This window comes from Phyllostomus hastatus, unplaced genomic scaffold, assembly GCF_019186645.2.
Source record: "Phyllostomus hastatus isolate PE091 unplaced genomic scaffold, TTU_PhHast_1.1 phas_scaffold_345, whole genome shotgun sequence".
NCBI classification, from domain to species: domain Eukaryota; kingdom Metazoa; phylum Chordata; class Mammalia; order Chiroptera; family Phyllostomidae; genus Phyllostomus; species Phyllostomus hastatus.
This window is the reverse complement of record NW_025334024.1, coordinates 23,464,216-23,483,926: the sequence shown is the minus strand read 5'-3', so window position 1 is coordinate 23,483,926 and position 19,711 is coordinate 23,464,216. Positions and strand designations below refer to the sequence as shown.

The 19,711-nt window shown below is 50.8% G+C and overlaps 1 protein-coding gene across 1 annotated transcript; it reads right to left on the bottom strand.

Moving 5' to 3' along the window:
* Positions 1-1,599: 1,599 nt before the first annotated feature.
* Positions 1,600-17,814, bottom strand: GOT2 (glutamic-oxaloacetic transaminase 2). The gene is made up of 10 exons (XM_045818872.1): positions 17,599-17,814; positions 12,941-13,097; positions 11,527-11,655; positions 9,496-9,555; positions 8,821-8,982; positions 8,491-8,595; positions 7,198-7,348; positions 6,561-6,726; positions 3,379-3,529; positions 1,600-2,799 (listed from the first exon to the last, which is right to left on the bottom strand). Exons 1-10 carry the CDS (start codon positions 17,685-17,687, stop codon positions 2,677-2,679), a joined length of 1,293 nt encoding a protein of 430 aa, XP_045674828.1. The 5' UTR covers positions 17,688-17,814; the 3' UTR covers positions 1,600-2,676.
* Between the last annotated feature and the right edge of the window lie 1,897 nt (positions 17,815-19,711).

Genomic DNA, 19,711 nt, shown 5'->3' with positions numbered 1-19,711 from the left:
AGACTGGACTTCAGTCATTTAGTCAGATGTAAGCCTGAAGCAATTTAGTCTAATACTACCCGATGGCTAGTCAATGGGTCAGCTGTACCTGAACCACCTAGGACTTACTCTCTTTTTAGTATTAAAAAAAAAAAGACCCCCAAGCCTTATCTCAGACATACTGAGTCAGAATGTCCAGATGTAAGGCCAGGGAACCAGTATTAAAAAAAAATTTCAGATTTGGGAACTCTTCTACCTTAAATTATATAAAACAAAGAAAGCACGCCTATTCTTTCTGAGCAGGCAAACGACCTCGTCCATCAGGAGGATGAACATTGACATCTTCGATCCAGACTAGAAAACTAGGAAAAGGTTGAAGGCCAACAGCTGGAACTGCTGAGAAAAACACACCCCACGTGACCCTGTTTGGTGAGGAAAGGGACTTCGTTCACCGTGCGCTGGCAATGCGTCTGTTTAAAAATAACAAGGTCAGCAGGGTGGTCAGCTTCCTTTCCCAGTGGCTGTCTTGGCAGCCAACCTGCCATTTGGTTCCAGACAGGGAAACTTAAAGCAGTTTCTCTGAACCTAGGTGGTCAGTCCCTTTACGGAGCAGCTGAGTAATGTTTCTTGTTTTCCCTCAGGATACTTTCCCAAAGACATCCAGTCAAAGGCCATTCCAGATAAGCTCACTTACTCATCCATCCACCACCTTGGTGTATCCATTCTCAACAGGGACACAGAAGGGTCAGGGTCAGGAGCAAGCCTGATGTGCACTGTGCCCCCCGTGTTGTGAGCAGGAGCAAGGGGGAGAGAGAAAGCTGAGCCCGCTGCTGCCTCTGACCATCCAATCACCCATCCAAACACCCATCCAAACACCGTGGATATGCCCTTGGCCCAACTCCTGCTCCGCTGCCTGTTCCTTTGTGATTGGCTCCTAGCAGGAAGCAGAAGGGGAACCGATTAACCTTGGTGCCAAGCAGGTGCCATCGCTGGATGTCTGCTGACAGAGTATCTGACTCCATGGTAGAGGTCACACTGGCAACCTACAGTTTGCATCTTACTTGTCAATCATTAAAAAAATGGAATTAGTTGCCAACTTTGAAGCATCAATACAGCTCCTATAAAAATCAGGATTTGTTTCATTTGAAAAATAAGACCTGCAATCCTGGACTTTACTTATGCTCACAGTGCTTGTCATTTGCCTCTTACTCATCACTGGGGACGAGGGTTGGTCACCTGGGATCATCTCACGTCCAGGTTGCGTGACTGTTGTAACTTTACATTCGCTGTTCGTATACCCTGCCTGGCTCCCACAGACACCTGAAGCTGCCGCCTCCCCCACGTCTCCTTGGCTCCCCGCCCACATCCCCAAGATCCTTCGAGGCACTGCACTTGCCCCTCCAGGGACCGGTGGGTTATACCTACCTTTCCAGCATCTGTGGACTGGCCAAGCCAAGTGGTGAGACAAAGGCAAAACGCGTGGCGTTAGCTTATATTTGGAACAGCTAAACATATCTACAGGTTTATGGTCAGCTGGATACGACTTCAGATTTCTGGGTTCTATATCCACTCCTACCCTTTCCTCCCATTACAGAAAAAAGACAGCAGAGTAGATGGACGTTGGGTCTACGGTAACTTTATTGTAACAGAGAAACCAGGCTGCAGTAAGTCTACACGATTAGAGCAGATGGTGGTTATCTTCCCCAAGGGTGCCGCCGGGGCCTGGCTGGAAGCTCACGGAGGTCAGAACCAAAGCCCTGAACGTCCTCCGTGGGTTCCACCTGCCTGGCCCGGCTCACGACAGCGACGAACAGAGGTGTGAGGTCCGACTGGGCAGAGGCGACCTCCCGGCAGCAGACGACCACGGGGGAGGATGCTGAAATGATCTGTTTACCATCCTCTGCTGTTCTTTGTGGAGCAAGGTGGGGGTATGGGGTGAGCAGTAAATCACGTTCTTCATTCTTCAGATGCGTCAGAGCTACAGGGATGGGGCTGACGGTCAATCGAGCAACAGAACAGGATGAAAATCCAGGTTAGTGAGAGGTCCCGTACCTTCGGAAAAGACCGGCAGTGGTGAAAGAGGGGAGGGGAACATTCAAGTGCCTGCGAGTACCTACAAGGAGAGTCTTCTTTCTTTTTTTCTTAAATAAGACTGGAAACAGCATCTTTTAATCTTTCTGCTGCAGTGGCAGCCGACTCACTGGTTTTGACAGCACATAATTTCTGTAATGTGGCGTGTTGGTCAGGCTGTTCTGTCCTAGGAGGGCAGACCTGAGGCCATTATTGTTAGGACTAGCTCTTCTCACAAAGCCTCTAGTACGTGGCATTTTCATGCTGAACCAGCACCATACGTTGCTTCAGTTAAAGCTTCAGAAATATTGCAATGGTCTGATTGATGGGTTTTTTTTTGGCTATGACTTTCTTGTACGTGTAAACTCTCTCGGAAAAGCTGGAGGTATAAAGATCGGGAAGAGTTTGGTTTAGAGCCGCAAAGTCCCACGTACCAGCCACGGATGCCTCTGCCCGTTTTCCTATACGTTCTTCTCTGAGAAACGCATGTCAAGCGCCGAGTTTTCAGTGCTGTGGTTGAAAGAAATGATCCGCTCACCACCATCTGCCCTCCCTCTTCCTCCGTGTGAGTCTCCCAACAGCAGAGGTCGCCGGGAAGGTCGTCTCTGTTTCCTCTCGTCAGGGAAATTACTTGGTGACCTGGTGGATGGCATGGGCAAGGTAGCCCACGTTGCCCGAGGTGACCCCTGCCACCGAGATGCGGCCATCCTTCGTCATGTAGATGGAGAACTCCTTGGTCAGCCGCTCCACCTGCGGAGAGGAGAGTGCTTGGGTGCGCCCCGCTCCCGGGGGGGGGGGGTCCCCCAGCCTGATGTGGCACGGCAGCCCCATGCTAAGACTGTACAATAAAAGAGGCTCTGCCTTATCTTCTCACTTGAACCCCGTTCCCAGAATTTGGCATGTGAACATAAGGGTGAAAGGAGAAAAAAAGCTGTTTTAGAGTAGGGTGATGAATTCTGAGGTGGAAACAGGTAAATAAAAAAATCTAGAACTCAGCACTTATAGCAAAAACAGATCCACGTTGCGGCTGTAGATGAGCTGTTTCTCTTACTACCGGCCGGGCTCCTGCTCGCTCTGTTGTCTCCGCAGAGCAGCAGCAGCAGCAGGGGCCACAGCAACGGTCAAACCGAGGTCTGCTCTCCGGAGGTTTGCAACCTCGTGCAGAACACAGACCGGCAAGGGGTGGGTAAAGGGGAAAACAGAATGGAGGCTCCATACTTCCTTCAGCTAGAAGGCCTCCCAAGTGACTGTTTTTAGGGAAGTCCCGACGAGGCAGGTGCCCTAGGGGGAACTCAGGTCTGCAAGGACTGACCCATCGGGTCCACTCACCTGTTCGGGCTTTAGTCCGGTGAAACAGAACATGCCGATCTGGTCGGTGATGTGCTGCCAGTTGCGGGAGGACCCCTCTTTCTTGAGGTTGGACACCAGCTGCGTCCGCATGCCGATGATGCGGTCGGCCATGCCCTTCACTTCCTGCAGCCTGTAAAGGGCCCAGGAAGCAGCTCAGTTCTGGCCACGCCCTGATGGACAGGCCACACCTCCCTGGAGTGTGGCCCGTGTGCCCTGGCGTGTCCCTGAGTCACGTGCCGGGCCAGGAAGAAAACTATTTTATAGTGTTTTGTTTCACATCAGAACACTGTTTTGATTAGGCAACGAAATTAGTTAACAGGATTTGAGTTATTAGGAAAAATGAATGAATGAATTGTGCTAAAACCCTGGGAGGGCCAAGGCTCTCCCCTTTTTATGCGGGGAACAAAAGCTGTGAATCAAACAGTAAACAATGGCTTCTTGCCGCCATGCATGGAGTCCACACTCCTGAGTTCACCATGAAGAGGAGGCATGGGGGACCTACAGTGCGCCGAGAGCTACGTGCTGGTGCTGACGAGAGATGGGGGCTGAGACGTGGCCTCTGCCCGCGGGGGCTGCAGTGGAGGCTGCGAGCAAACCTGGCAACTGTGGAGCAGGGCAGGACAAGGCAAGAACCACTAGAACAGAGCTGCGCTGGGACGGCCCAGAGCAGAGAGGATTAATTTTCTCTGGGGGACCGGAGAAGGCAGTCCTTTGACTGGACACAGCTGGCCTGATTCTGGAAACATCGTTCCCTTCTTCAGAATCCACCCTTTCCACTCAGTTCCTAGGGTTCTACGTGCAATTCTTGTCGGCCCTCACCGACCAGAGAGGACGGTGAAAACAGTCACAGCTAGCCTCCCTGTCCTGACACGTCCGCTGTCCAAACCATCTCTCTGCGATGATGTCATGCACTGTTAGGACAGAGGTTACAAACGGCTAATTTAAAGGTCAAATAAGAGTCTTCATCATGTTTTATTTGATGCAGTTAAACATTTAAAATTGGGCACTTGCACATAAAAACAGGCCTTTGTGGTTTTAAACGGCACCAGCAGTGTGGTTACTGGCTGGAGCTGGAGCTGGAGCCCCCCTGGTCCCCGGGGATGGCATTTTCGTGGAAGTCTCCTGCAGTCCCGCCCACCCAGCTCTGCATTCCCTCCGAGGCCTGGGTCCTCAAGGCCCTGCGTGCATGACCGCGGCTCGCCCGGGCTGACCCTAGCAAACCCCCTCCATGCTCCTGCCGCGAGGTTCTGGCTTCTCACAGCACCAGCCAGGGCACTTCACCATCTGCTCCCCGCCACCCCCCAGCTTTGCTGTCTTCTGCACCCTCCTCTCACTGTCTTCGCCACAGAAACCACCCGGGACGCGGAGCGCACCCTGCCTGACGCACGCCCGTGCCTTCCCTTACTGCACATCACTTTCTCTTCCCCTTCATTTCCGTCGGGGACAAAAGACCTCTCCCCAGAAAGCACAGCTCAGACACTGCCGTCTTCGTGACGGCCTCCCTAGCGCCCCACTGGACGCGGTGGCCCTTCCCGGAGTCGGCACGTACTCCATTCTGTCTCACATTGGTGCCTGTGTGGGTCTTCCTCGCCAGGTTACAACTCCCCGCGGGGAGGGACCGCTCAGTCACCTGGCACAGGACCCTCGTCACCGCACACCACAGACTTCGCACGTGTACCCAAACACACACATTAAGAAAACAAAAGCTTGATGACCATCTGGGAATATGGAAACATCTAAAAAAAAAAACCCTACTTAAACCATTAAGCAAAAAAGAAAAAAAGCTTAGTACAATTCTAAGGGACAGAAACAAAACCAACTCTGCACACACACACACACACACACACACACACACACACACACACAGCAGAACGGGACGTGGCACGTTATAGCTGTGGATGACGGTAGGCAAAGAAAAAGAGAGCTGAGTTCCAGGGACTGGGACGGTGGTTAATCTCCCCTCTCCCACACTTTCTGAGATGCAGTCCGCGTTCGTTTCACAACGGGGAAAAAACTGTAATGTAAAAGCACAGTACTGGATGTTCTGGTCAGCTGAGCCCAGTGGCGTTGTACAGAAGAGAGCTATCTCGACTGAGACGCTGACTGTTTACTTCGATGTTCACGGGATTATTTTACTGTACTTCAGTGTAAACAGGATTGTTTTCAGGTAGAGAAAGAGTTGCTGCGTGATGGGTACGTGAGTGGCAGGTGACGCTTCCTGCGGACAGCAGACAGCAGACTGAGCTTTTCTACCCAGGAGGCTGCTCAGAGACCCACCCCCTTAGCCGACCAGATACTCAGGATAAATTCCTGCATAACCTCTCGTATCTATGGGCGGCGTGGCTTTTTACGAACTCCAGATTACAGAGAGCAGGGGCTGGCACATTTTTTCAAGGGCTCAAACTGTAAATGTGTTAGACTCTATGGGCGGTGTACTCTGTTCCACAACCACTGACCTCTGCTGTGACAGCACGGAAGCAGCCACACACAATCCATCTAGGAATACACGTGGCTGTGCTCCACTGAAACTTTGTTTATGAACAGCGGCAGACCAGATTCGACCTGCGGAACAGTCTGACCCAGATACTTTTAAAAGTGACCACGACCTGTCAGCAGGCACCACACGCACGCAGTTGGATGAGACTGGCATGCAGAAGGCACTGGCGTACAGCACACGCCTAGGATGGTGTTCTGTAGCTGTTTCGGTTACACACACACACACGCGCACACAGGATCATCACGTAAAACACGTGATACATGGCTTGTGGTCAAAGAGACGGAGTGACACTAACGTAGCACTCAGGTGTCAAGAGATTCAGATGGTACAGAAGTAAAAACCAGAAGATGCGGAGATACCAGTGCAATGCTAACTATTATTAAAATAAAAACAAAAAAATATGACGTTCTAAAGAAAGCGTTCCTACGTAAGGTGCTTCAGTGTGAACTTACACCTGAGGAGAAGGCAGGTTTCCTTTCACCCGGAGACGGCGGAATAAAACAAACGGCTGTCTCTGGACTGTGTTTGTCTCTCACAGGGAAAGATCAACGGACTGCTCTGGAAGTGCTCACACGTGTACTCCTCTGCCCCTCCCCGCTTCTGCCCGGGGAAGGTGTGGGGCGGGGGGCGGGGAGGGGCTGGGGGGTGGGCACCGCGCCTTTACCATTGTTTACGCAGATCGGGGGTGTTCAGCACGGTGGACGCGATGCGGGCCCCGTTGATGGGCGGGTTGGAATACATGGGGCGAATCAGGATCTTCAACTGCGACTCCACCTTCTTGGCCTCGTCGGCGTCTTTGCAGATCACAGTGAAGGCTCCCACGCGCTCACCTGGAAAGGCAGAACGGCCCGTCTCCCACTCTGTCTGCCTCGCTATACGGCCAACCACGGTTAAATCCGTTACACAGTAGCTGTCTCCCCCAGAAGCACCACAAAAATAACTCTTGGTTGTAAATACTTTTTGACAACCAGGATGGGGAATCTGGGTACAACAGAGAGTCTGAGTACTCGAGAGTGTTTGGAGGTTCTTTTGAATTGAGTCCATGTTCTGGGCTCATATACAGCGGTCACTTGGTGTCTAGAGAAGCAGTAATCGGCTTTCTCTGCTGGAGGGAGTCAGGGTCACCAAAGAAGCTAAAGATCGGTAGAATGCATTCCACCTGTCCTTCCTCTCTGGGTAAGGAGGGACGCGGAAACACAACCCACACGCACACACCCTGAACTCCACACCCGCGTGGCACCCCCTCCCGGCACCTCCTCCGCCTCCTCGGAACACACACCGCACCGGGCCCTCTACTTTACCATACAAGCCCATGTTCTTGGCATAGGACTGGCAGAGGCACACATTGATGCCCTGTTCGATGAAGTGGCGGACGGCCCAGGCGTCCTTGTTACCGTCGCCACTGGCAAAGCCTTGGTAGGCCATGTCGAAGAACGCAAAGAGGTTGTTTTTCTGGGAAGGAAAGGAGAAGATCGACGCTCAGGCGGCCCCTCTCAAGGGCCCGGACGGCCGCCTGTGCTCACCGGGACCAGGCCTGCCTCATACAAATTGAGTCCACACGGTTCAAGAGTTGAGAGACTAACATATATATTTTTTTTACTCTGGCTGGTATGGTCCCTTCAAGAAGACATTCAGATTTGGCTCAGTTGGTTGGAGAGTTGTCCCGTCAGCCAAAAGATCGTGGGTTTGATCCCCGGCCAGGACACGTGTCTGGATTGTGGGTTTGGCTCCCATTCGGGGTGTATGTGAGAGGCCACTGACTGGTGTTTCTCTTTTGCATTGAGGTTTCTCTCCCTCACTTCCCCTCTCTCTAAAATTAATAAGCACGTTCTCAGGTGAGGATTAAAAACAAGAAGACATTAAGAGGAGAGTCTTAACCTCGACCTTTCTGGAAAGCTCCTCGGTCACACAGGAAGTTCTCCTTAGGCCCACAGAGGCGCAGTGGGCTGGGGAATTATTTGGGTCTAGTTAACACAGGACTGGCACCAGCCTTTTCTGGGGCTAATGTCACTCTGGCAGGGTCTCCCACTCAGGGCTCATGGGACGGCCACCTGAGAGCCAGCTCACCCTGGAAGTGTCCTCTGAATGCTGTTTCTCTGTCTTGTTTTGTCTGCAGCTGAGGCTGGACAGAATGTAAGGGGAGGGAAACCACAAGGCGTGGGAATGGGAACTCAGGAGTATCTTCCCCTCTAGAACTCTGACTCATGCCCTCTCTGCCAGCTGACCCTGTGAGTGATAATGGCAGTGCCCAGGGAGGTGGCACGGATCGGAGGGGACACGAAAAAGTGGGTAAAGGATGAACAAGTAACCAGTGACCGGGACAAACACAGCCATTGCCGGCAGACATCTGGGGTCAGTGGGTGCCTACCATACAGGCCGGCCAATGACACGTTTCGCCAGAACGCCCCAGACCCAGGCTGAGGGACAAAGATCATTTTCACCCTGCTCACGTGTCATTCATCACGGAGCCGCCACCCACGCAAATGCAGAGTGCTTTCCTGGCCGTTCATAAGTGGCAGACACTTCATGCGGGCTCAAGGTCATTCACTGGCACGGTTAAGATGCCAGGGCACCAGTCGGCCTGCGCCCCTCACCTTCACCACCGAGGCTATCTCCTTCCACTGCTCCGGGCGAGGGTCCACTCCCGTGGGGTTGTGGGCGCAGGCGTGCAGGAGGAGAACACTCTGCTGTGGTATTTTCTAAACAGACAAACCAGTAAGAGATTGCTTTGCAAGGAGAAAATTGACCTGAAGTGCCACAGGGTCACTATTACTGGACAAATAAGGAAAACCACCCGTGGTCTGGGAGTTAGCTCACCCGCGGGATTCTGAGTCAGGGATTGAGAAGGGGCTGGAGGATGCCAATTCTACACAAGGGGGCGTGTTCCCCGTCCCCTCACCCCTCCTGCCCAGAAAGCCACTTACCGAAATGTCCTCCATGGCGCCTGTGAAGTCAAAGCCGCACGTATTGGGGTCGTAGTATCGGTAGCCCTGCAACTGCATGCCCGCGTCCCTGAAGATGGGCGTGTGATTCCCCCAGGTCGGTTTGGGCAGAAAGACATCTCGGCTGGACTTGAAAAATCTTTGCTAAGAGATGGGATGAGAGCGAAAGAAAGAGGTGACGAAAGGAGAGGCCCAAGTTGACATATTTTCCTGAAAAGACATTTTTCTCTCCTGAAACTCAAGCTTCCGTCTCTGACCGAGAGACAGTCCTGACTATGCAGCGGGGTGACCGGGGCTGAGACCCCGGCTCTGACCGGCACACGGCCGCATGGCCGAGGGAGGGCCCAGCTGCACCTCAGTCTCTTCATCTGTGAACGGTGGCAACGGAACCTCCTTTGTAAACATGAATCGGGCTGCAATGCAAAAGCTACTCAATAATCTGTATTTATTATATGACGTTACCTTCTTTAATTACGATAATATCTTCTCTGTGAGTTCTAATTTTTAACACGTGCGTTCATGTTCAGCACCCCCACCTTGTGGGTGGAAGGAGGAAACCTGCTTCCGGCCGGGCGAGCGCACACACCGGCCACCCCGGGATCCTTGACTCGCAGACTGGGTCACAGCAGCACCTCCGTTGGAGGGACTCAGACTCACCAGAAAACTGGCTCCGATCCTCAGGGCCCCGGTCCCGGAGATGGTCTGCACGGTGACATACTGCAGGAGAGACACCCTGGGTCAGGCAGGCGCACCGCTCTCTGGGCAGAACAGGCAAGGGAGAGGCTGGAGACCGGGCTCCAAACGGGTGTTCGGAGACGAAGGAACAGCACTCTCTCATCGCCCCATTTGCTCGGTGACGGGCTGACTCGACTGTCCTCACCGGTTGCCAAAAGAGGTGTTTCTTCAGTTTCCAACACCTCTGCAGCTGCAGAAGCGAATTCCTTATGGCTAATCCTCCCCCCACCCCTCCCCAATGAAAAAGGAGTGGTTTATGCAGGGGAAAAAGAACAACCATGCCCTGGCTGGCGTAGCTCAGTGGATTGAGCTCAGGCTGCGAACCAAAGCATCACAGGTTCGATTCCCAGTCAGGGCACATGCCTGGGTTGTAGGCCACGGCCCCCAGCAACCACACATTGATGTTTCTCTCTCTCTCTTTCTCTCTCCCTTCCCCCTCTAAAAATAAATAAAACCTAAAAAAAAAAAAAAAAAAAAGGAACAGCCACGTCATTACACACTATTGTAGAATTATACAAAATCGAATGACTCTCTGAACATCAAAGTTCCTTGAAAAGCAAGCCAGTAAGTTCATCAGAATAATGTTACTACATATTAAAGGTCGTCTAGGAGAAGAGGCTCCTTTTTAGGAGTTCTCATAATCTGAAACATTCATCTTTTGGGTAACACGGAAATTTTTTTTTTTAAAGGCACCATAAAAAACAAGCCTCTGCAAAACATAAACCTATTTTCTGGATTGGGAGACACTGGACTAAATGGGAAGAACCCCATCAACAAACTCTTTAATAAGCAAAGTCTGTCTGTGCTGACTTTGGCATGACAGAAATAAAAACCTGACTGCAGATCTGATAATACCGATGATTCACAAAGGAAATTTATAAAAGACAAGCTGCTGTTAGTATAAGACAGGCTTGCCTCACATTTAGATAACCAATGACTAGACGTGCACAGGCTAAGCAAAAATTACACAAAAATACAGACGTTTTCCTAGGGGGTTCACAGGTGGCTGACTGCACGGATATCAAACCGTATTCTGTCCACAACTTGGGACCATTACTACATCACCATGGGGTCAAGGCTGTATGCTTTTCTGAGTCAATGAACTAACCCCTGGACTTAGGCCAGTCTGGTAAATAAAACGTATTTATTCTGGCCTTGGGGAGGTCGGAAGGGGAGAAATGTTGACGTAGTTTTGCTACTTTGTGTGTTTTCCCCAGCCTTACACAGAAAAAAACTAACAAACCTACAAATGTATTCATTAACATTTGTTTCAAAAGAGAGTCAACTACAATGCAGATCAGGAGCCCTCTGGTCGGCCAGCTGTTTGGTGGTGACCTGCATGGTCCTAGCCTTCTACTACAGTGTGGGTCTGCACATACTCTGCAAGGCACATATAGGAATCTGTATGCAAAACGCTTATGTTCAGTGAGCTTTAGGCCCCCCCCGCTGGGAGCTGGGAGGAGGAGACAACTAAGGCATGTTTAGGGCTGCTCTCTCCCCTGTGCAGACTGGCTGGGAAGGAGCAGCAGAGCGGTGCCCGGCCGTTCCCGGGTGCAAACATCTCCCTGTGGCTTACTTCCTGCCAGCTTCCTGCATCTAAGCTGGAAGGTGAGGACACGAAGGTGGGCCTAAAATGAGGCACAGTTTGCAGTTCCTAAAGCTTATGTAAGGTAAAGGGGACATCAGCACGTAAAGAATAACAGAAAAGCAGCATCAAAGATAGTCATCTATCAGGTGACTACCACATTTCTGGAATTGGGGTTGCAGGAAATCTTTTATGTACTCAGTGCCAATGTACTATCTAAAGAAGAGATATTAGCAAATGTCTGGCCACTCAAAATAATCACCGCGCACGAAGTGGTGTATCTTTTTTCGTTTTAAATTGTTTAAATTATTGACTTTAAAACACAGACCCCGTGGGACGCCAGAGTCTGCTCGGCTTGCTCGGCTTACCCGGCCACTTTTCAACACCTCGCTGTTCTCGCCCAGCGCTAACTCCGCGGACGCCTTGCAAAACTCCGCCAGTCCCCCGATGGGCAGGTATTCTTTGTCCAGGTTTTTTGCAGCGATCTGGGCCTCTGCCTAGACAAGAGGAAACACGAGGACAGTGTCTCTTGTTTGCTACTGAATGCAAAACGGCGTTCTAGGAATGCACAAGAACGAGAAGGTTCAAGAGCAACACTTAGACACGAGATAATAAACGTCAATCTAAACACACAGGAAGGAAGCATTTCAAGGCGCACGCCAGTCTCAGAACGTCAAAGTGTTACATTAACAGTAACAGACGTGTGTCTTCGTGGCTTGGAGTCACAGGCTTGGCTGGCCCTTACTGGCAGTGTTGATCCTGAGTCTCAGAACTATTAACCTTCCTGAGTCTCAGTTTCCTCATCTGCTGAGTGGGGGAGCAACTGCTCCTACACCCCGAGTGACCGAGGTGAAGAGCTGATGTGCGAATGCACAGGAGTGTGTGGCGGTGTTGCTGTTTATGACAGCAGCTAACTCTTGCTGACTGCTTTAAACTGGTTTCTCGAGACCAGAAGCAAACCCCATTTCTTGACTCCTTTCTGCTACTCAGAGGCTTGCAGAGATGACACCTCAGGGGCCCTCCTGTCGTATGCTCTGAAATCTCTCCTTTCGGTGGTCCGTTCAGCCCGTGCTCTGTTACTGCAGCCGCTCCCGAAGGCTGGAGCCAGTCAGCTGCACGGCGTCGCGTTGGGAGGATGAGAGTTCTCTCCTCCCACTGCCACTCCTGGGGCCCAGCTCTGCAGTGTGGAGGGACGGCGGACACATACAGCTCCGCCCCACCTGGGAAGCGGCAAAGCGGCGCATTTGCAGTTCATCACATCTCACTGTGTCGCTAGTATGAAGCCTGGGACAGATGCCCAGGAAGGTACGCTTTCTTAAAAAAAACTGTTCTTAGGGGATTAGTTAAATTATACTTCTAATAACCAATAGAAAGACTACTGGAAAATATGCAACAGAAATTAAGAAAATGATTCTAGTGTGTGATAGGAAGAAAGGACAGAGCATGTCCGTGTAGGAAGGTGGGCTTTCTTAAGGTGACCAAAATGAGAGAAACGGGAAATAACAAGAGTCACCCTCACCCATGAAGGCCTGTTCCTGTCACCAAGAGACAATGTCGACATTCTTGGTCCTTTCACGCATCCTCAGAATTAAACACGACATTATGCCTCTTTTACAGGCAATCGCACAAGTTCCAACCACTGACGTTTACAGCCGAGGAGACCACAGCCCAGAGCCTGACCCAAGGCCTCCCGGCTCCGGGCCCGGCAGCCTTTCTGCCGCTCCCCGGGAGCTCCTTTGGTTCATTTACCCCCACCAGGCAGGAGGCAGACGGCAAGCTCACCTTCCGGATGCTAGGGAGCACGTACGGCTTTCCATTGTCGTCCCGGTAGGCGCCAACCCCCAGGTTCATCTTTTTGCTGTTGGTGTCTCTTTTGAAGGCTTCTGTGACCCCCAGGATGGGATCTGGGGGGCCCATCTCCACATGGGCCCACCAGGAGCTGAAATGGGACATACGAGAAGACATCAGTTACGGAAGCAAGATTTCCATGGCTGGAAACATCTCGGGGATGCCACAAATCCGTTTCGACAAGCTGTTGCATGTTTACCATGCACACGGCAAAGCAGGAGGCGCCATAACTCAACAGTGCCTAAGACTTCACAGCGCCTCCCAGAAGGGTGGAGAAGAACAACAATTTCAATACAAATCCTATGAGAAGCAGGAGGGGGCACCTGCTGGAACACCCTTGGGGAGAGCGGGATGCACGTGTAGGCTTTCAAAGTGGTCCAAACCGGACCTGGGTTCCAGGCAAAGAATATTTCAAGTAACTTGGCATTGAGAAGCTGAGAGTGGTACAAGATGAAACTAGAGAAGTAAGGGAGGGACGGTGTAAGAGGATAATGCGACAACTCTCCCCGCCCCCACCCCCTATCCACGCCAAGGGGCTTGGGTTTTTATCCTGGCCCTAAACTTGTTAAGGACGTCATTTGGAGAGCTTGTTAAAAATAGTTTCCTTGGCCCCATCTCCAATGTACTGAAAATATGTAGAATCATTACATTTTTGGTGATCAGGTTGGGGTGCTGGTGATCAGGTAGGGGGAATGACATGAACACACTTGTATTTGTAGAGCCGGTCTGTTAGATGGGGGCACAAGAGCGTCAATCTCACAGGGTAGTTGTAAGAGTGAAAGGAGTTATTAACTATGAAATAGAACAGAGCCTGGCACACACCAGGTACTCGGTGTTAGTTGGTGTTGCTGCAAATGATCACGTTACACTCTTATTCAAAACCACTGTGCTGCCAGTATGACGCCCGCTGAGGCCGTACCCAGAGAATCCAAGGAGCACATGGCTATAAGGCTTTATGATCAAACACAGGTCTTTCCTGCTTTTCAATTATTACTACTTAGTTTCTTCTAGAGTCTCAGGAGATATGATCACTCTTCCTCCTTAATAGTTCTACTGTCAGAACTCATACTCCTTCTTTTTCTTCATTGTTCTGGGCTTCCTGGTTGTTCCAGTGTCTCAGCAACAGTGAGAACCAGATACCTTGAAGCAACTTCTGAACTGGGTCTGCAGAAAGCTTTTGTTACTTCCTACCCACCGTCCGGACCCTGAAAACACGTCGCCACCTGCCTACCTCCATCACTGTCTTCAGCTGATGAGTAAAAGGAACACTTCGAATGTCAAGGACATACGATAGAAAGCTTCTAGTAAGCAATTTTCGTTTTTGAAGAGACGGCTTTGTCTCCGAGGCTGTCAATCAATGATGACAGAGCCGCTGCCCCTGACCATAAGGACAGAAGGCACCCTTGTTAAACGGTGGGAAGAACACTTACTTGTCATGTTTTTAAAACGTTTATCTGGCACGGAAATTCAGAAACAGCCTTGAGTCTTCTGGCAGAGATATAACGGAGAATAGTATCGCCCCCCCCATTTTTTTATTGTTGTTCAAGTACAGTTGCTTCCATCCCCTCCCCACTCCCCACCACCCCCGCCATCCCCAGAGAAGAGTGTCTTTTAAGAAGAATTCTGAAAACTGTACTTGAACACCAATAAAGAAAATGTTAAAATTAAAAAAAAAAAAGAACAAGTCTAAAAGCATTGTGAAAATATGGAATCTCAAAAATCTAAATACAGGAGCAGGGATGTGCAGTTTGATTAGTCCTACATCAGTAATCTCGTTCAGGGCCTGCATGCCTTTAATTATTCTGTTCCTTAAAAGGGCAAAGACTCTCTGCCACAATGTAAGAACTCTGATGTTTTTAAAGAGATAGTACTAGAGCTCTGGCTGGTGTGGCTCAGTGCAGTGAGTGCCAGCCTGTGAACCAAAGGGTCGCTGGTTCAATTCCCAGCCAGGGGCACATTCCTGGGTTGTGGGCCAGGTTCCCAGGAGCAGGCACATGAGAGGTAACCACACATCAATTCTCTCTCTCTCTCTAAAAATAAATAAACAACATCTTAAAAACAAACAAACAAACAAACACACACACACACACACACACAAACAAACACCAAACACATCAGCTTAAGAGATTTCTATTTAAATGACCCAAGTATAAACCCTCGGTTTGTCAGAATACCAACTGCCAGGGCTTTACTGTATTAGAATAGACTTTTTTTTTTTTAAAAAAAGACACTTCAAATAGTTATTTTAAATGTTTCCACCTTTAACACCTGGCTTTTTTAGGTAACATCACTTCTACAGCGGTGGGAGTGAAGGTTCTTACTTCCTTGTTTTCTGAACAGCTAACAACTCTAGCCAGATACTGTCACCTTACCATGTATTACTGTTTCACCCTGAATAGCACCTCAACTGCAGGTGCTCCAATATTTTAAGACTATTTTTTTACAGGTAAGATTTCCTTCATCTATTTTTTTTTTAATTATTGATTGTAGAGAGAGGAAGGAAAAAAGAGAGAGTGAACTAGAATGAAACATCAGTTTGTTATTCTACTTACTTATGCACTCATCGGTTGATTCTTGTACGTGCCCTGACCCGGGATGGAACCCGCAACCTCGGCTTATGGTGACGACGCTGTAACCGACTGAACTACCCAGCCAAGGCTAAGACTACTTTCTGTACACATGTTGCAACTGCAGTTACCTTATGTGTTCAGACTATGATGTAAGATACAATGTTAGACGGCGCTGTTCTAACTGCTGAGATGTAACAATGAACGAAGTAGGTCGGGTCTCTGCTTTCATGGAATTTATGTTCTAATGGGGGGAAAAGATGGAAAGGAAAAATAAGTCAGGCTCTCAAACTGAAAGCATGACTAAAAGGTCACTCCCATGGGGATTTTCACCAAGTACTATAAGTAGAGCGGTAGACCATCCGGCCAAATCTGTAAGAGATCACTTTACTATTACTACAATGGTGAAACTAACTTTCTCTTGCCCATGATTTTAGGCACCCCTTTCTGTTCTCCCAACTCACCGCATGAATGATAACAACCCCTCCCTAATTCTGGTCCACGAGGTGGGCTGACTTAAGGAGCATGCCCCGACAGCAAGCCAAGAAGAAACCAAATCAAGGAGTGAAGAATGTGGGATGGTCTGGGGAAAACCACTGCCAAGAATGAGCGGCTTTGTAAAGGACAAACTGTTCTGCAGGCTTGAAGGAATCGTACAAATGTTCAAACAGAAAGCCGCGGCTAGGGAAAGAAGTAAAGGCTTTGCTCCTTGGAGTTAACATCTGATTGTGGAGGTTTGGGACTCGGTTCCTGATTAGTTAGCATTTAAGGACACTGTCCCCAATCAGCTTTAAAAAAAAAAAAGATTTTATTTATTTACTTTTAGAGAGGGGGGGAGGGAGAGAGAAAGAGAGAAACATCCATGTGTGGTTGCCTCTCACACGCCCCCAACTGAGGACCTGGCCCGCCACCCAGGCAGGTCCCCTGCCACCCAGGCAGGTCCCCTGACGGGCAATTAACCAGCGACCCTCTGGTATGCAGGCCGGCACTCAATCCACTGAGTCACACCAGCCAGGGTGTGCCCCAACCCGTGAATTAAATTGCCTGGCTCAGGTCTCCACTAAAAAGCAATTAATGCACCGTATTTTTTCCTTTGCCAACATTTACACGCTGTTTAAAACAAGTATTAGTAACTGCCTGAGTGACCCCTTTCTCAGGCTCGTTCAAGGCCGTGTCTATTACCAGCATCTGGTCCAGTGCTGGCTCTGTGAAACTCAGGTGAAGAAATATTTACTAAACGAGGAGTAGAGAGAGATGCAGAGGGAGAACGGCCACTTTCCTACAGGCAGACCTGCTAAAGGCTTAACAAAAAGAGGTGCGCTACACTCCGACTCTTCTGCACTCAAAGGCCAAACGGGAAAGTTGGGAGGGGGGAATCACGGGTGACTTAGGCGGTAACACGGACGCGAGGATGCCTTGCGCCAAGGTCACCGGATGCAGGGAGGATGGCCGGGACTGAATGCCAGAGTCCCGGGTACCTTCCTTCCATGCGCTTCCCTCTCCCGGGCACACTAATGGCCGTCAGCCACAGGACAGCCAAACCGGGTCGGGCCCCAGGGAGGCCACGACAGGTGAGCCCCGCAGCGCCCCCGGGTAGCCTGTCAAGGGCACACGCGTGGCGCACGCGGTCCAGCCCCACGCCCCCGCGTCCCAGGTGCCGTAGCCAACGGGCGCGAGGCAGCCGCGGCCCTGCAGCCAATGGGAGCGAGGTCAGCCCCGGGGCAGCAGCCGCCGGCTCCCCCCGAGTTCCCAACCCCCACTCCCCCGCGGAATCTGAGCCCCGTGACCCCCACCTTGAATGGGAGTCGGGTGCCGCAGAGGGCCATACTTCCTAACCCTGGGGGAACGCGTTGGCGCGCTCTCCCGCGGTCCGGGACGCAGGGGAGGAGAGGGATGTAGGACCCCGAGGGTCATTGTGTGGCGCCGCCGCTCAATCCGAGAAAGTGTGTGCGTGTGTGCGTGTGTTGGCGGTGTCCGTAGCTCCCGGGGCAGGCCCGTCTTCTCGGCTCCGACTCCCCTGCTTACCTGGCTCTGGCAGAAGCCACGGCCGCGAGGCCTGGGTGGAAGGCGGCGGCGATCCCGGACAGGACGCGGCTGGAGTGCAGCAGGGCCATGGTGGGCGGCAAGCGGGCAGTGGGTGGCTGCAAGACAGAGCGGAGGGCCGGCGGGCGCAGACTCCGAGGCGCGCGCTCCTGCCGAAGGTAAGGACAGCCACTTCCCCGGGTGAGGCTAGAGCAGCCAGGCCCGCGCCGCGTCACAGCGGACCCTGGTGGCTGGGGCGAGCGGGTCCGCCAGCCGGCGAGTCGGCCCCGCGGGGTCCACGTGGTCTCGGGAAAGGGTGAGGACGCTGCTGACTTAATCACCACCCGCCGCACGGAAGCGGTAGCGGCGAGTTTGTCATTTTGAAAGTTGAGAAAATGTAGGCTGATGCAGGTGAAGGAATTTGCCTCACCTCCTCGGGCCAGGAACAAGGTGGCCCACCCTAGATTTTCAGCCGGATGTTTTCCCAAGTGCACATCACCTTCACCGCACTGAATGCTCCCCTTTCTCTGTTGCCCAGGTTAACATTCCTGCCTTGTGCGTGCAGGCACTTGGGAGGATTAAGAAAGAGGACCTGATAGCGTCTAAAAAAACGGCCTGGTTTAGAAAGCCCAAAATAACTCGTGGCTACTAATGACAAACCTGCGTTTGTCAGATCATTGTGGTTGTGCGTGGGAGGGAATTGATTACTTTTAAAGGACAAAACGAATGAATTCGAGATTCTACGAGCTGAACAATTTGAACCAATCCACCCTAAGCAACAGCCATTTCTCGGACACTCTAAAACCCGAAGAGAGCCGTGTGCTGTGTTGATTTACTGTACGCTCTGCGGCATCGCGCTCTCCGCGCCCCTTCCGGTTTACCAGCTCAGATCCTCTGTTCTCGCTGTGACCTCATCCGGTGCCCCCTTGGGCCACGACTTTCCATTCCACGTCTCCTGCAGCTGCCATACACATTTACGGCAAATTACCACTAGATGGGAACTAGATGGCTTGAAATAACAAAACATTTTTCTGCCACAGTTCTGGAGTCTAGAAGTCCCAAATCAAGGTGTCTGTGGGGTTTGTTCCTTCTGGAGCCTCTGAGACTCCAGGCCTTGCCTCTGGCTTCTGTCTATTGCCAGCGACCCATCCCAATTCTTTGGCCTGTTGATGCGTCACTCCCATCTCTGCCTCCATCTTCAATGCCCTTCTCTCCCTGTGTGTGTCTCTTTTTCTTCTTCTTTTTAAAAAAGATTTTATTTATTTTTGGAGAGAGGGAAGGGAAGGAGAAAGAGAGAGAGAAATATCAATGTGTGGTTGCCTCTCGCATGCCCCCACCTGGGGGCCTGGCCCACAACCCAGGCATGTGCCCTGGTTGGGAATCTAACTGGCAACCCTTTGGTTTGCAGGCGGTGCTCAATCCACTGAGCTACGCCAGCCAGGGCTCTTTTTCTTCTTTGAAGGACACCAGTCATATTGGATTAGGGCCCACATTAATGGTTTCACCTAAACTGGATTATATCTGCAAAGGCCCTCCTTGCAAATAATTCACATTCATAGGTACCTGGGGTTAGAACTTCCACATACGGTTTTGGGGAGATGCATTTCAATCTGTAACATTCACTGTCTTTAAGACCTACCAACTATACTTCCAGGAATAGATCCTAGAGACTTCACACATGTATAAGGATGTTAGTGAAGCACTGTTTATGAAAGCAAAACAGGAACAGCCTGATTGTCCATCAGGGAATCAGATAGATGAGCTGTTTAGTCACCTGATGGAGTATCACAGAGCTATGGGCATGGAGGAGCTCAGTTTATAGGTGTCAACATGCATAGACCTCAAAAACACGAAAAAGAAAAGCAAGTTGCAGAAGTATAGGTACAATATGTCATGATTTAGATAAACATTTAAAATACATGAACCATGCCATACATTCACTCATCAAGGATGTCCAAGTTTGAAAACAGGTACTAGGGACACAGTTCAGTATGGGATGCGCAGGGCACAGGCGGGTGTTTGCCCTGGTGGAGGGAGCAACATGACTGTGTCAAATTTGCTTCACAAAAATTGCAGGTAATATCAACACTTTTTGTCACCATTCTGGGTGTGGGCA

Bases quoted from the DNA above. Each gene is read 5' to 3' on its own strand.
- GOT2 (XM_045818872.1), bottom strand. From the start codon at position 17,687: ATGGCCCTGCTGCACTCCAGCCGCGTCCTGTCCGGGATCGCCGCCGCC. The intron at 7,349-8,490 runs GTGAGGGGCGCA...TTTCCTTCCCAG, and splicing joins AGATAGCCTCGGTGGTGAAG to AAAAACAACCTCTTTGCGTT. The intron at 3,530-6,560 runs GTAAAGGCGCGG...GGCCCTTTACAG, and splicing joins CCCGATCTGCGTAAACAATG to GCTGCAGGAAGTGAAGGGCA.